General features: G+C 42.0%; 1 protein-coding gene across 1 annotated transcript; it reads left to right on the plus strand.

Moving 5' to 3' along the window:
• The first annotated feature begins 424 nt into the window (after positions 1-424).
• On the plus strand, positions 425-592 carry CTXND2 (cortexin domain containing 2). Its single transcript, XM_088834897.1, has one exon. It carries the CDS (start codon positions 425-427, stop codon positions 590-592), a length of 168 nt encoding a protein of 55 aa, XP_088691023.1.
• The last annotated feature ends 12,351 nt before the right edge of the window (positions 593-12,943 follow it).

The following is a 12,943-nucleotide window of genomic DNA, read 5'->3' on the forward strand; positions in this document are numbered from 1 at the left end:
CTGATTCACTTCTTTGTATAGAAGAAACCAACACATTATAAAGCAACTATTACCCCAAGCTACCAGGGCTCCCCTAATAGATCAGATGTTAAAGCATCCGATTGCAATGCAGGAGACCTGGGTTCAATCCCTGGGTCGGGAAGATTCCCTGTTGAAGGAAATGGCAACCCACTCCAATATGCTTGCCTGGAAAATCCCATGAACAGAAGAGCCTGGCGGGCTGGCTGTACAGTCCATGGGGTCACAAAGAGTCGGACACGATTAAGCAACTAACACACACATACAAAAATTTTAAAAAATACATACATACAAATATAAGCCAATAAACTTGTTTTATTCTCTTTTGTCTAGGAATATGACAAATCTGAAGATATTCCTGAGAAAGTAGCTACAGTTGGACAAGTGTAAAGAGGTGTGTGTTCCCATGGATGATTCAAGCCTGTCCAGTAGTGTTGATGTAGACAAAGGCTTTGCCATTGCCTTTGTGGTTCTTCTGTTTCTCTTCCTAATAGTGATGATTTTTCGGTGTGCCAAGTTGGTGAAGAATCCCTATGAGGCCAGCTCTACAGCTACAGAACCATCTCTGAGCTGAAGTGTGAAAAAACCTGATAGACTTCCCTTCACAGGAGATTTGAAATCTCTTCCACAGACATTTATGAAACAGACTGTTTATTACTCCACCTTTCTATTTCTCAGCCTCCTCCCCCTTGCATTCCACAATAGGCACATGAGGGTGAGTTGAGAATAATAACAGGGATGAAACACAAGCTAGTCTGTGTTGTTCTATTCAGGGAAATAGTTACCAAAGCAGGGCCGAGACAGGTTGAACTTATCTTTTAAATAAAGCCATGAGGGGCTTCCCCAGTGGCTCAGTGGTAAAGAATCAGCCTGCTAATGCAGAAGAGGTGGGTTTGACCCCTGGTCTGTGAAGATCCCACATGCTGCGGAGGAACTAAGCCCAAGCACCACAACTACTGAGCCTGTGCTCTAGAACCCAGGAACCACAACTATTGAAGCCTGGCCACCCTAGAGCCTGTCCTCCGCAGCAGGAGAAGCCACCACAATGAGAAACCTGCACACAGTAACTGGAGAGTAGCCCCCTCTAACTGCAACTAAAGAAAAACCCACACGGCAACAAAGACCCAGCACAGCCAAAAATAAATAAATAAATAAAAATTAAAAAATAAGGCCATGGATTTCAATCCTCCAATATCTAATATTCCTAAGATAATTAGACAATTGGCCATAATTTTATGAGGTCACATAACATAATCATGATGCTTGGTAAGGTGCATCTAAGCCCTCCTAGAGGTGGTCTTAGGATGTCCCTTTAGTTATGCAAATATAAGGCCAGCAGGAACCAGTTATCCTATGGTAAGAATCTAACAGGAAATTTTTAGTGTATGACACTTAATAAAAGCTGATGCCTTTCTCAAGTGGGCAGAGTTCTGTGGTAGAGGGGAACTCATTTTCCTTGGGTAAACCCCTTAACCTCCCTCAGCCTACATTTCCTCACTTACAAAATAACATCTAGTGGGTTGAAAAGGAGCCCTCAAAATGATATGTACATGTCCTTACCCCTGAAATCTATGAACATGACCTTATTTGGAAAGGTGGTCTTTGTAGATGTAAAGTTAAGGATTTCAAGATGAATTCAACCTGGATTAGTGGGGTAAGCCCTAAATCCCATGACAAATATCTTTATGAAAGACAGAAGAGAAGACACACACACAGAGGGGAAAAGGTCATGTGAAAATGAAAGCAGAGATTGGAGTTATGCAACCACAGCTAAAGAATCCTTGCCTGGAACCATCAGAAGCTGGAAAAAGCAAGGAAGTTTTCCCTCCAGAGCATTTGGAGGGAGTGCAGCCCTACCAACACCTTGATTTTGGACTTCTAGCCTTCAGGACTGAGAGAATAAATTTCTGTTGTTTTAAGCCACCTAGTTTATGATAATTTGTTATGGCAGTCACAGGAAGCTAATATATAAAATATGATGATAAGTGTCACAATCACCACCCTAGGGATTTTTTAAGAGAAAAGAGAAGGAAATCATAACTCCATTTCTTCGAAGTCTGAAGTTATGGAAATTTGGTAGAGCAAACTATGGCTAACTGACAGGAAAGTCCATAAGAGAGTTCACTAGAGGGACTTCCCTGGTGGTCCAGTGGTTAGGAATCCACCTTGCAATGCAGGAGACATGGGTTCTGTCCCTGGTCCAGGAACTAAGATCCCCCATGCTGCGGGACACTAAGTCTGTGTGCCACAACTAGAGAGTCCATCCACCCCAGAGAAAGATCACTCATGATGCAACTAAAATCTGTTTCAATAAATAATTAAATTTTTTTTCTTATTATTCTTTGTCACCCTTTTCCATACTGTCCTCTTTAGAAGTCACTATGTGCGGGTCACACTTAAGAAGTATAAAGTTACTTTCTCTTTCCTTTTTAAAAAAATTAATTTTCTAATTGGAGGAAAATTGCTTTACAAGGTGTTGGTTTCTGCTGTACAATAACATGAATCAGCCATAATTATACAAATATCCCCTCCCTCTGAAGCCTCCCTCCCCTCCCCCATCCCACCCCTTTAAGTCATCACAGAGCACCAGGCTGGGCTCCCTATGTTATATAGCAACTTTTCACTAGCTATCTATCTCACTAGTTCTCTATTTCACTAGCTATCTATCTCACTAGCTATCTCTTTCACTAGCTGTCTCTTTCACTAGCTGTCTCTCTCACTAGCTGTCTATCTCACTAGCTCTCTATTTCACTAGCTGTCTATCTCACTAGCTGTTTCTTTCACTAGCTGTCTGTCTCACTACCTGTCTATCTCACAAGCTGTCTCTTTCACCAGCTGTCTCTCTCACCAGCTGTCTATCTCACAAGCTGTCTCTTTCACTAGCTGTCTATCTCACTAGCTGTCTCTTTCACTAGCTGTCTATCTCACTAGCTGTCTATCTCACTAGCTGTCTATCTCACTAACTGTCTCTTTCACTAGCTGTCTATCTCACTAGCTGTCTCTTTCACTAGCTGTCTATCTCACTAGCTGTCTATCTCACTAGCTGTCTATCTCACTAGCTGTCTATCTCACTAACTGTCTCTTTCACTAGCTGTCTGTCTCACTAGCTGTCTCTTTCATTAGCTGTCTATCTCACTAGCTATTTCACTAACTATCTCACTAGCTGTCTATTTCCCTAGCTGTCTATCTCACTAGCTATCTCTTTCACTAGCTGTCTATCAAACTAGCTATCTCTTTCACTAGCTATCTCACTAGCTGTCTATCTCACTAGCTGTCTATCTCACAAGCTGTCTCTTTCACCAGCTGTCTCTCTCACCAGCTGTCTATCTCACTAGCTGTCTCTTTCACTAGCTGTCTATCTCACTAGCTGTCTATCTCACTAGCTCTCTATTTCACCAGCTGTCTCTCTCACCAGCTATCTCACCAGCTGTCTCTTTCACCAGCTATCTCTTTCACCAGCTGTCTATCTCACCAGCTCTCTATCTCACCAGCTGTCTATCTCACTAGCTGTCTCTTTCACTAGCTGTCTATCTCACTAGCTGTCTCTTTCACTAGCTGTCTATCTCACTAGCTGTCTCTTTCACTAGCTGTCTATCTCACTAGCTCTCTATCTCACTAGCTGTCTCTTTCACTAGCTGTCTAACTCACTAGCTGTCTATCTCACTAGCTGTCTCTTTCACTAGCTGTCTATCTCACTAGCTGTCTCTTTCACTAGCTGTCTATCTCACTAGCTGTCTCTTTCACTAGCTGTCTATCTCACTAGCAGGCTATGGGCTCATCTACCTCACTACCACTGACTCAAATTTGTTCCTAAAATATTTTTATTGGGAGAGAGAGAGGGACTTCCCTGGTGGTCCAATGGCTAAGACTCTGCACTCCTAATGCAGGGCTCCTGGGTTCAGTCCCTGATCAGGGAACTGGATCCTGGATGCTGTAACTAAGACCTAGAACAGCCAAATAAAAAGAGAGAGAGAATTCACTAGAAGGAAAGGAGGCACCTAAGCCACTGACGAAGGCTCAATATAGGTCTGGCTGAAGAGAATTGGTTCTAGCATGGTAAATAATAGAGACTAAACTCTCAGGTCCAGCCAGGCTGGGCCAAATGTTCTAGGCAACAGCAACCTCATATGGGAATGTGAACTAAGAGAGTCATAATCTTGGAATCTAAGTGTGGGGCATCACTTGGGCTTGTGCAGGTACTTGGACCAGCACACAGTCACTTCAGGTGAGACTTGTATCCTTGGCTACACACACACACAGGCTATCTAAAATAAAATGCAAGAAAAACACATGGTTAATCAGAGCATCAGTATACAGTCACAAGAGAGGCACAGATTTGACTGTTATCTTACGTTCTCCTTTAATTTATCCAAGCGGGGGGAAATACATCAATCAGAAGTGTATCAAATGTGGAAGCAGGGAAAGAGGAGCAACCCAAGGCAAACTCACACAGGGCCAGTGTGGTGAATGCTGTTCAGGAAAGAAGGCAACTTAGCCATTGGACAGCAGAATATTTCCAGTCCTGGTAGTCAGATCTCTCCTTGGTGTGGAGATTCAGGGAGTTGCAGCCCACAGACCTTGAATCCACCTGGTTTTAGTGCCCACATTAGCTCTGTTAATCTGGTGTCCTTAAATGTTTCTTTCACTTAGGTTAAACTGGTGGCTTAGAAATCCAATGGGTTTGCAAAGAAGTTTTATTGGGCAGACCCCCTCCAGTATAATCTATAAACCTTGTGCAGGTGTGTGTTGCATTTTACATTTGTTTTTTGAGTTAACATTTAATAATTATTGTGAAAGTAATAAATGCACAGTGGTAAAAAAATTTTTTTTTCAAATGTTACTTAAGATTAAAAATGCAGAAATTTCCTAGACACTGCCTTGTTTCACTAATCTTCTTTCCAGAGTAACTGCTATTAAGGTAATTTGTTTTTGCACATATGTGTATTTTTCCAGACATTCTTCTTTTCTTTTTATTTTTAAAGTAATATCTTTGAATAAACTATCCATTTTTATGCTTCAGAATTCAAAAACTATTAAATGGTGTACTGTAAAAACTCTTGGAATCAAGACTGTGGGGAAAAATATCAATAACCTTAGATATGCAGATGACACCACACTTATGGCAGAAAGCCAAGAGGAATTAAACAGCCTCTTGGTGAAGGTGAAAGAGGAGAGTGTAAAAGCTGACTTAAAACTCAACATTTAGAAAAAGAATGTCATGGCATCCAGTCCCATCACTTCATGGCAAATAGATGGGGAAACAATGGAAACAGTGATAGACTTTATTTTCTTGGGCTCCAAAATCACTGTGGACAGTGACTGCAGCCATGAAATTAAAAGACACTTGTTCCTTGGAAGAAAAGCAATGAAAAACCTAGACAGTATATTGAAAAGCAGAGACATTTTTTTGCCTACAAAGGTCTGTATAGCCAAAGCTATGATTTTTCCAGTAGTCACGTATGGATGTGAGAGCTGAACAATAAAAAAGGCTAAACACCGAAGAACTGATGCTTTTGAACTGTGATGTTGGAGAAGACTCTTGAGAGTCCCTTGGACAGCAAGGAAATCAAACCAGTCTGTCCTAAAGGAAATCAGTCCTGAATAGTCATTGGAAGAAGGATTGATGCTGAAACTGAAGCTCCAATACTTTGCCCACCTGATGCAAAGAGCTGACTCATTTGAAAAGACCCTGAAGCTTGGAAAGATCGAGGGCAGGAGGAGAAGGGGATGACAGAGGATGAGATGGTTGGATGGCATCACCAACAGTGATGTCCACCATCAGTGGACATGAGTTTGAGCAAACTCCGGGAGATAGTGAGGGACAGGAAAGCCTGGTGTGCTGTAGTCCATGGGGTCGCAAAGAGTTGGACACAACTGAGTGCCTAAACAGCAACAAAACTCTTACTCCCACCCTTGTCCCCACCTTCAATTTGCCCTCTTTAGAGATAACCAGTATTAATTTCTTAGGTATCCATCCAGTGATATTTTACACATATATAAAAAAATGTGTATTTTTGCTATTATTTAACAACTGAGGGATTTCCCTTGTGGTCCAGTGGCTAAGTCACCACGCTCCCAATGCAGATGACCCAGGTTCCATCCTTGGTCATGGAACTAGTTCCCATATGCTGAAACTAAGTGTTCACACGCCACAACTAAATAGCTTTAATGCCATAAAAAAGATCAAAGATCCCATGTGCCTCGGGATCTAAGCACAGCCAAATAAAGAAGTAAATATTTAACAACTAATAGACATGAGTTTGAGTGAACTCCGGGAGTTGGTGATGGACAGGGAGGCCTGGTGTGCTGTGATTCATGGGGTCGCAAAGAGTCGGACACAACTGAGCAACTGAACTGAACTGAGCATGGTATATGGGGCTTCCCTGGAAGCTCAACTGAGAAAGAATCTGCCTGCAATGCCGGAGACCTGGGTTTTATCCCTGGGTAGTGAAGATGCCCTGGAGGTGAGCACAGCAACCCACTCCAGTATTCTCGCCTGGAGAATCCCCATGCACTGAGGAGCCTGGTGGGCTACAGTCCATGGGGTCCCAAAGATTCGAACACGACTCAGGGACTAAGTACAGCACAGCACAGCAAAGCATGGTATATACCGTGTTCTGCACTTGTTTTTCTCATTTAATCATGTATCTTGAAGATCACTTCATATTAATGCACAAACAGCTTCCTTAGCGGTTTTATTTTTTATAACACTGTTGAAGAGTATGCCCCTGTTTGGGTGTGCTATAGTTTGTTTAACCAACACTTGCTGATGACAATTTATTTTGTTTCTAAACATTTTATTTCAGATAATGTTGCAGAAGATAATTTAGCTCTTTATGTCATTTCAAAGGTATGTAGTTTAGTTCCTAGAAGTTGAATTGCTGACAGAGTATTGCAGAATTTACAAAACAAGTTTTTTATTTTTTTGGCAAGCTGAATCTTTGTTGCTGCCTGGGCTTTTCTCCAGCTGTGACAAGCGGGTGATCCTCTCTAGTTGTGGTGCGCAGACTTCTTATTGCAGTGGCTTCTCTTGTTGCTGAGAGTGTGGTCTAGGGTGTACAGGCTTCAGTAGTTGTGGCTCATGGGTTCAGTAGTTGTGGCTCCCAGGCTCTACAGCACTGTCTTAACAGTGGTGGCACATGGGCTTAGTTGCCCCATGGGATGTGGAATCTTCCCAGATCAGGGATCAAACCCACCTTCCCTGCATTGGCAGGCTGATTCTTTACCACTGAGCCACCAGGGAAGTCAGAATTTACAAAATTTTTTAAACTACTTGTGAATAATCAAAACTCAGAAGCTTTCATACAAAAAAAAAAATGGTTTTCAAGTTCCCTTGAAAAATTGGAGATCTGGTTGCACCATATGTGCCACACAGGAAAAAAATTAACTAGAGCTAAATGTCAACTGCTCCCTGTAGGTGAGACGTATTCCTGGGTGACCACGGTTCTGTCTCACCCAGTTTTGCTCCATTACATTACTTTCTTGATGTCTGAAACCCTCTGAGTTTTTAATCCCTATGTTCCCTTGTTTTGATTCTGAAATTATGCATAACCTTCAGATTATGATTCTATTTCCCCTAAGTCTGTCTGCAAGGAAAGGATCATTTGGCATTCCAAGGTTCTGGCCCCCACGCTATGATTTCTCATGATCAAGTAATAAGTAGCATATGTTTGTGATTTTTCAACGTATCACAATAGATTATAGCTGTGAATGTGTTGAGCATACCAATATGAACACTGACATGAGTACAGGTGTAACAGTTATTTATTTCATATTATTAAGCTGGCAATTCAATTCAGTTCAGTCTCTCCAGTTGTGTCCGACTCTTTGTGACCCCACGGGCTGCAGCACGCCAGGCCTCCCCGTCCATCATCAACTCCTGGAGTTTACTCAAACCCATGTCCATTGAGTCGGTGATGCCATCCAACCGTCTCATCCTCTGTTGTCCCCTTCTCCTCCCACCTTCAATCTTTCCCAGCAACAGGGTCTTTTCAAATGAGTTAGTTCTTTGCGTCAGCTGGACAAAGTATTGGAGTTTCAGCTTCAATAAACTGTCTTATTATTATTATTTTCAATATTTTGTAAATTTTAATAAGGTTGGACTTACTTGGTGGTCCAGTGGTTAAGTCTCCACATTTCCATTGCAGGAGGCACAGGTTCAACCTCTGGTCAGGGAACTAAGATTCCACATTCCATGTGGTAAGGCAAAAAAAACCCAAAACTGATTTATACCAATAGGTCATTCCATTGGATTACATCTAAAATAATAAACAATATGAAAAATAATGAAATTTATATGAGGGCCTGATTGTCTCTGACAGGAGTTACTCTTCAATCCTTAACAAACAAACAAACAAAAAAAGCCAGAGTTTGGCTTCCTAACTATTGTCCTGGAAAGGATTATATAGCTCAAACCTGCCTTTCCTACAGTGTTTCTCAAATTTTAGTGAGCAGGGACTTCCTTGGTGGTACAGTGGATAGGAATCCACCTTGCAATGCAGGGGATACTGGTTCGATCCCTGGTCCGGGAAAAGTCCACATGCTGCAGAGCAGCTAAGCCCCAGCACCACAATTACTGAGGCCTCATCTAGAGCCTGTGCTCCACAGCAAGAGAAGCCACTGCAATGAGAAGTCTGAGTATCACAGTGAAGAATAGCCCCTTGCTCGCTGCAACTTGAGAAAGCCCAAGCACAGCAACAAAGACTCAGTGTGGCCAAAATTAAAATAAATATTTATTTTTTAAAAGCTTTAAAATAAAAACTTTAGTGAACAAATTACCTGGCAGTCTTATTAAAATTCAGATTCTGATTCCGTACTCCCTGAGTTGGGGCCAGAGATTTAGGGTCTCTAGCAGGCTTCCTGACTGCATGTTTAGCAGCAAGTCCTCATAAGACACTTCCCCAAGTTCCACTGCTGATCTATTGGACTAATTGCTTCAGCTTCTCGGGGCAATGAAGAAATCAGATTGGAATATGACGGTCCAAATTACTTCTGTTTCTCTTCAATATTCCCATTCCTTACTTCCACCCTCAGCCCACCCACACACATATCAGAAAATTGAACGAATCTTAACAGGAACATAATCAGGGCAGAGCAAAGATTTCCCTTTAATCACCACAAACTCCAGAGTACTGCATGTATGGGGCAATAGGTCAGGTGCTAGAGGAAATAAAGATAATTAAGATAGGAACTCAGAATTGAGTTGATCACAAACCAGCAGAGGAAACACACAGACCCAGATAACTCATGACAGGAAAAGAATTAAGGTAATGGAAGCACAGAGGCAAGAGTTGGTTCCACAGTGGGTAAGTGATGGTCCCAGCTACATTGCACTGGGTTGGGTTTGGGTCCAAGTTATGTTGTTAGGATCTTTTGCTGCAGGGCACAGTCTCTCTGTGGCATCCGAGCTCTCTAGTTGTGGCACATGGGCTCCAGAGCACATAGACTTAGCAGTTGCTCCGAAGTGTGTGGGATCTTAGTTCCTTGACCAGGGATCAAACCAAGTCTCCTGCAATGGAAGACAGATATTTAACCAAGGAAGTCCCTAGAAAAGAGATTCTTAAACTCTGGTCCCTGTTCCAACAGCATGGGCATCACCTGGGAAAATCTGAGACATGCAAATTCTCAAACTCCATCCAGACCTACTCCAAGTGTGGTGTGGGGATAGCAACCTGTGGTTTAACAAGCTCTCCAGGTGATTCTGATACATATTAAAGTTTGACTAAGAAAACTTCACATAGAAGACATTTAGTTTGACCTTCAGTTCAGTTCAGTTCAGTCGCTCAGTCGTGTCCGACTCTCCGCGACCCCATGAATCACAGCACGCCAGGCCTCCCTGTCCATCACCAACTCCCGGAGTACACTCAAACTCATGTCCAGAGAGTCGGTGATGCCATCCAGCCATCTCATTCTCTGTCGTCCCCTTCTCCTCCCGCCCCCAACCTTTCCCAGCATCAGAGTCTTTTCCAGTGAGTCAACTCGTCGCATGAGGTGGCCAAAGTATTGCAGTTTCAGCTTTAGCATCAGTCCCTCCAATGAACATCCAGGATTGATCTCCTTTAGAATGGACTGGTTGGATCTCCTTGCAGTAGAGAACTAATATTTCACCAACAGAAAGGTGGGCTTCCCAGGTGGCACTAGTAGTAAAGAACCCACCTGCTAATGTAGGAGACGTAAGAGATACAGGCTTGGTCCCTGAGTTAGGAAGATCCCCTGGAGCAGGAAATGGCAACCCACTCCAGTACTCCTGCGTGGAGAATCCCACGGACAGAGGAGCCTGGTGGTCGACAGTGCATTGGGTTGCCAAGAGTTGGACATGACTGAAGCGACTTAGCACACAACAGAAAGGGAAGGATTATTCCAGGAGATAGATCACAGTAAGCAAAGGTATGAAGATATAAAAGTGAAACACATAAAACGTATTGGGGGAAAAGCATATAATCAGGAATGCAAAAGGAGAAATGGGAAATATGCTGGAGAGGTAAATGGGGGACAAACTATGAAGAGTTTTAAATTCTATAATTGAAGTTTGAACATAAAACAGTTTTAAAGCAGGGGAGTGACATGATCAAAGCTACTAATAGAACCAATCTACAATAAAGGCTACCAATCAGGAGGCTACTTTGCCCTGGCAAGAAATAAGAACTAGGGGACTTCTCTGTTGGTCCAGTGGTTAAGACTGCATGTGGGCTCAGTCACTCAGTCATGTCCAACACTTTGCAACCCCATGGACTGTAGCCTGCCAGGCTCCTCCATCCACGGGATTTCCCAGCAAGAATATTGGACTCGGTTGCCATTTCCTCCTCCAGGGGATCTCCCCAACCCAGGGATCGAACTTGCATCTCTTGAAGTCTCCTGCATTGGCAAGCAGATTCTTTACATTAAGCCACCTCGGAAGCCTCAGTGGTTAAGACGACAGGCTTCCAAAGCAAAGGGGGCAGGTTCGATCCCTGGTCAGGGAACTAAGATCCTACATGCTGCATGGTGTAGCAGAAAAAAAGAGCGAGAGAGAGGGATGAAAAGAAGGAAGCAAGAGAGAGGGAGAGAGAGAAAGGAAGGAAGGAAGGACTAAATAAAGGCAGTAGAATAGGAAACGAAAGGGGGGAAAAGGTATAAAAAGTATTTACAAGCTAGGATAAACAAGCTGTATTGTATGATGGTTTAAGACCACAAGATGTAGGGCCAAACTGCCATGCTCTAACATTTTTTAACTTTGTGGTGTTGGGAGATTTATTTAATTCTATGCCTCAGTTTCCTATCCATAAATATATATATATATATATATATATATATATGCGCAATGGAATATTATTCACTCATAAAAAGGATGAAATCTTACCATTTGTGGCAATATGAATGGACCTGAGGGAATAATGCTAAGTGAAACAATTCAGACAGAGAAAGACAAATGCTGTTTAATCTCATTTATATGTGGAATCTTAAAAGCAAACAAACATTAGTTCAGTTCAGTCACTCAGCCGTGTCCAGCTCTTTGTGACCCCATGAATCACAGCACGCCAGGCCTCCCTGTCCATCACCAACTAAACATAAAGACCACCAAAACCCAATTCATACTGACAACAAAGTGGTGGTTTCCAGAGATGTGGGAAGAGGTGGGTAGGTAAAATGAGTGAAGGGAGTTGAAAGGTACGAACTTCTAGTTATAAAATAAAGAAGTCATGGGGATGTAATGTACACCATGGTAGCTATAATTAATAATATTGTATTGTATATTTGAAAGTTGTTAACAAAGAAAATCTTAAAGCTTCTCATCACGAGAAAAAAAATTATGTATGGTAGCATGTTAACTAGAGTTATTGTGGTAATCATTTTGCAATATACACAAATATCAAATCATTATTTTGCATATGATGTCATGAGTCAATTATATCTTAATTTTAAAATTTTACTTTAAAAAAAAGGAGACAATATTATTATTGTTCCTACCTCATGAGATTGTTGTGAGAATTAAATTAAATTAACGACTGTAAAGTGCTTAAAACACTGCCTGTTATGAAGTAACCAATAAATACTGTGTGTGTGTTTTATAAGGAGTAATACATCTAAAAGAGTCCTAGAGTCTACAGGCTCTATGGTGACTGCAGCCATGAAATTAAAAGATGCTTGCTCCTTGGAAGAAAAGTTATGACAAACCTAAATAGCATACTAAAAAGCAGAGACATCATTTTGCTAACAAAGGTCTGTATAGTCAAGCTATGATTTTTCCAGTAGTCATGTGTGGATGTGAGAGCTGGACCATAAAGAAGGCTGAGCACCGAAGATTGATGCTTTCGAACTGTGGTGTTGGAGAAGACTCTTGAGAGTCCTTTGGACAGCAAGGAGATCAAACTAGTCAATACTAAAGGATATCAACCCTGAATATTCATTGGAAGGAATAATGCTAAAGCTGAAGCCCCAATACTTTCACCACCTGATGCAAAGAGCCAATTCACTGGAAAAGACCCTGATGCTGGGAAAGCCTGAGGGCAAGAGTAGAAGGGGAACGACAGAGGATGAGATGGTTGGATGGCATCATCGACTCAATGTACCTGAGTTTCAGCAAACTTCAGGTGGTAGTAAAGGACAGGGAACCCTGGTGTGCTGCAGTCCATAGTGTCTCAAAGAGTTGGACATGACTTAACTGAACAACAGCAACAATTCATCTAAAATTTCTACCTCAGGGACTTCCCTGGCAGTCCAGTGGTTAAGACTTCACACTTCCAATGCAGGGATGCAAGGGGCCTGTGTTTGATTCTTGGTCAGGAAACTAAGATCCCACATGCTGCATGGTGCATCCAAAATAATTAATTAATTAAAATAAAATTTCTGGCTCAGGTAAGAAAATAATACAATCATGAGGTGAGTTTGGAACATTCTGAATTTCAAATATTTTGATAAGACGTTTACTTCCCTGTACCTCAATTCC

This window comes from Moschus berezovskii, chromosome 4 (genome assembly GCF_049115385.1).
Source record: "Moschus berezovskii isolate FMDL1 chromosome 4, NW_MosBer_1.0, whole genome shotgun sequence".
Classification (NCBI taxonomy): domain Eukaryota; kingdom Metazoa; phylum Chordata; class Mammalia; order Artiodactyla; family Moschidae; genus Moschus; species Moschus berezovskii.

Coding starts and splice junctions, on each gene's coding strand:
- CTXND2 (XM_088834897.1), top strand. CDS start 425: ATGGATGATTCAAGCCTGTCCAGTAGTGTTGATGTAGACAAAGGCTTT.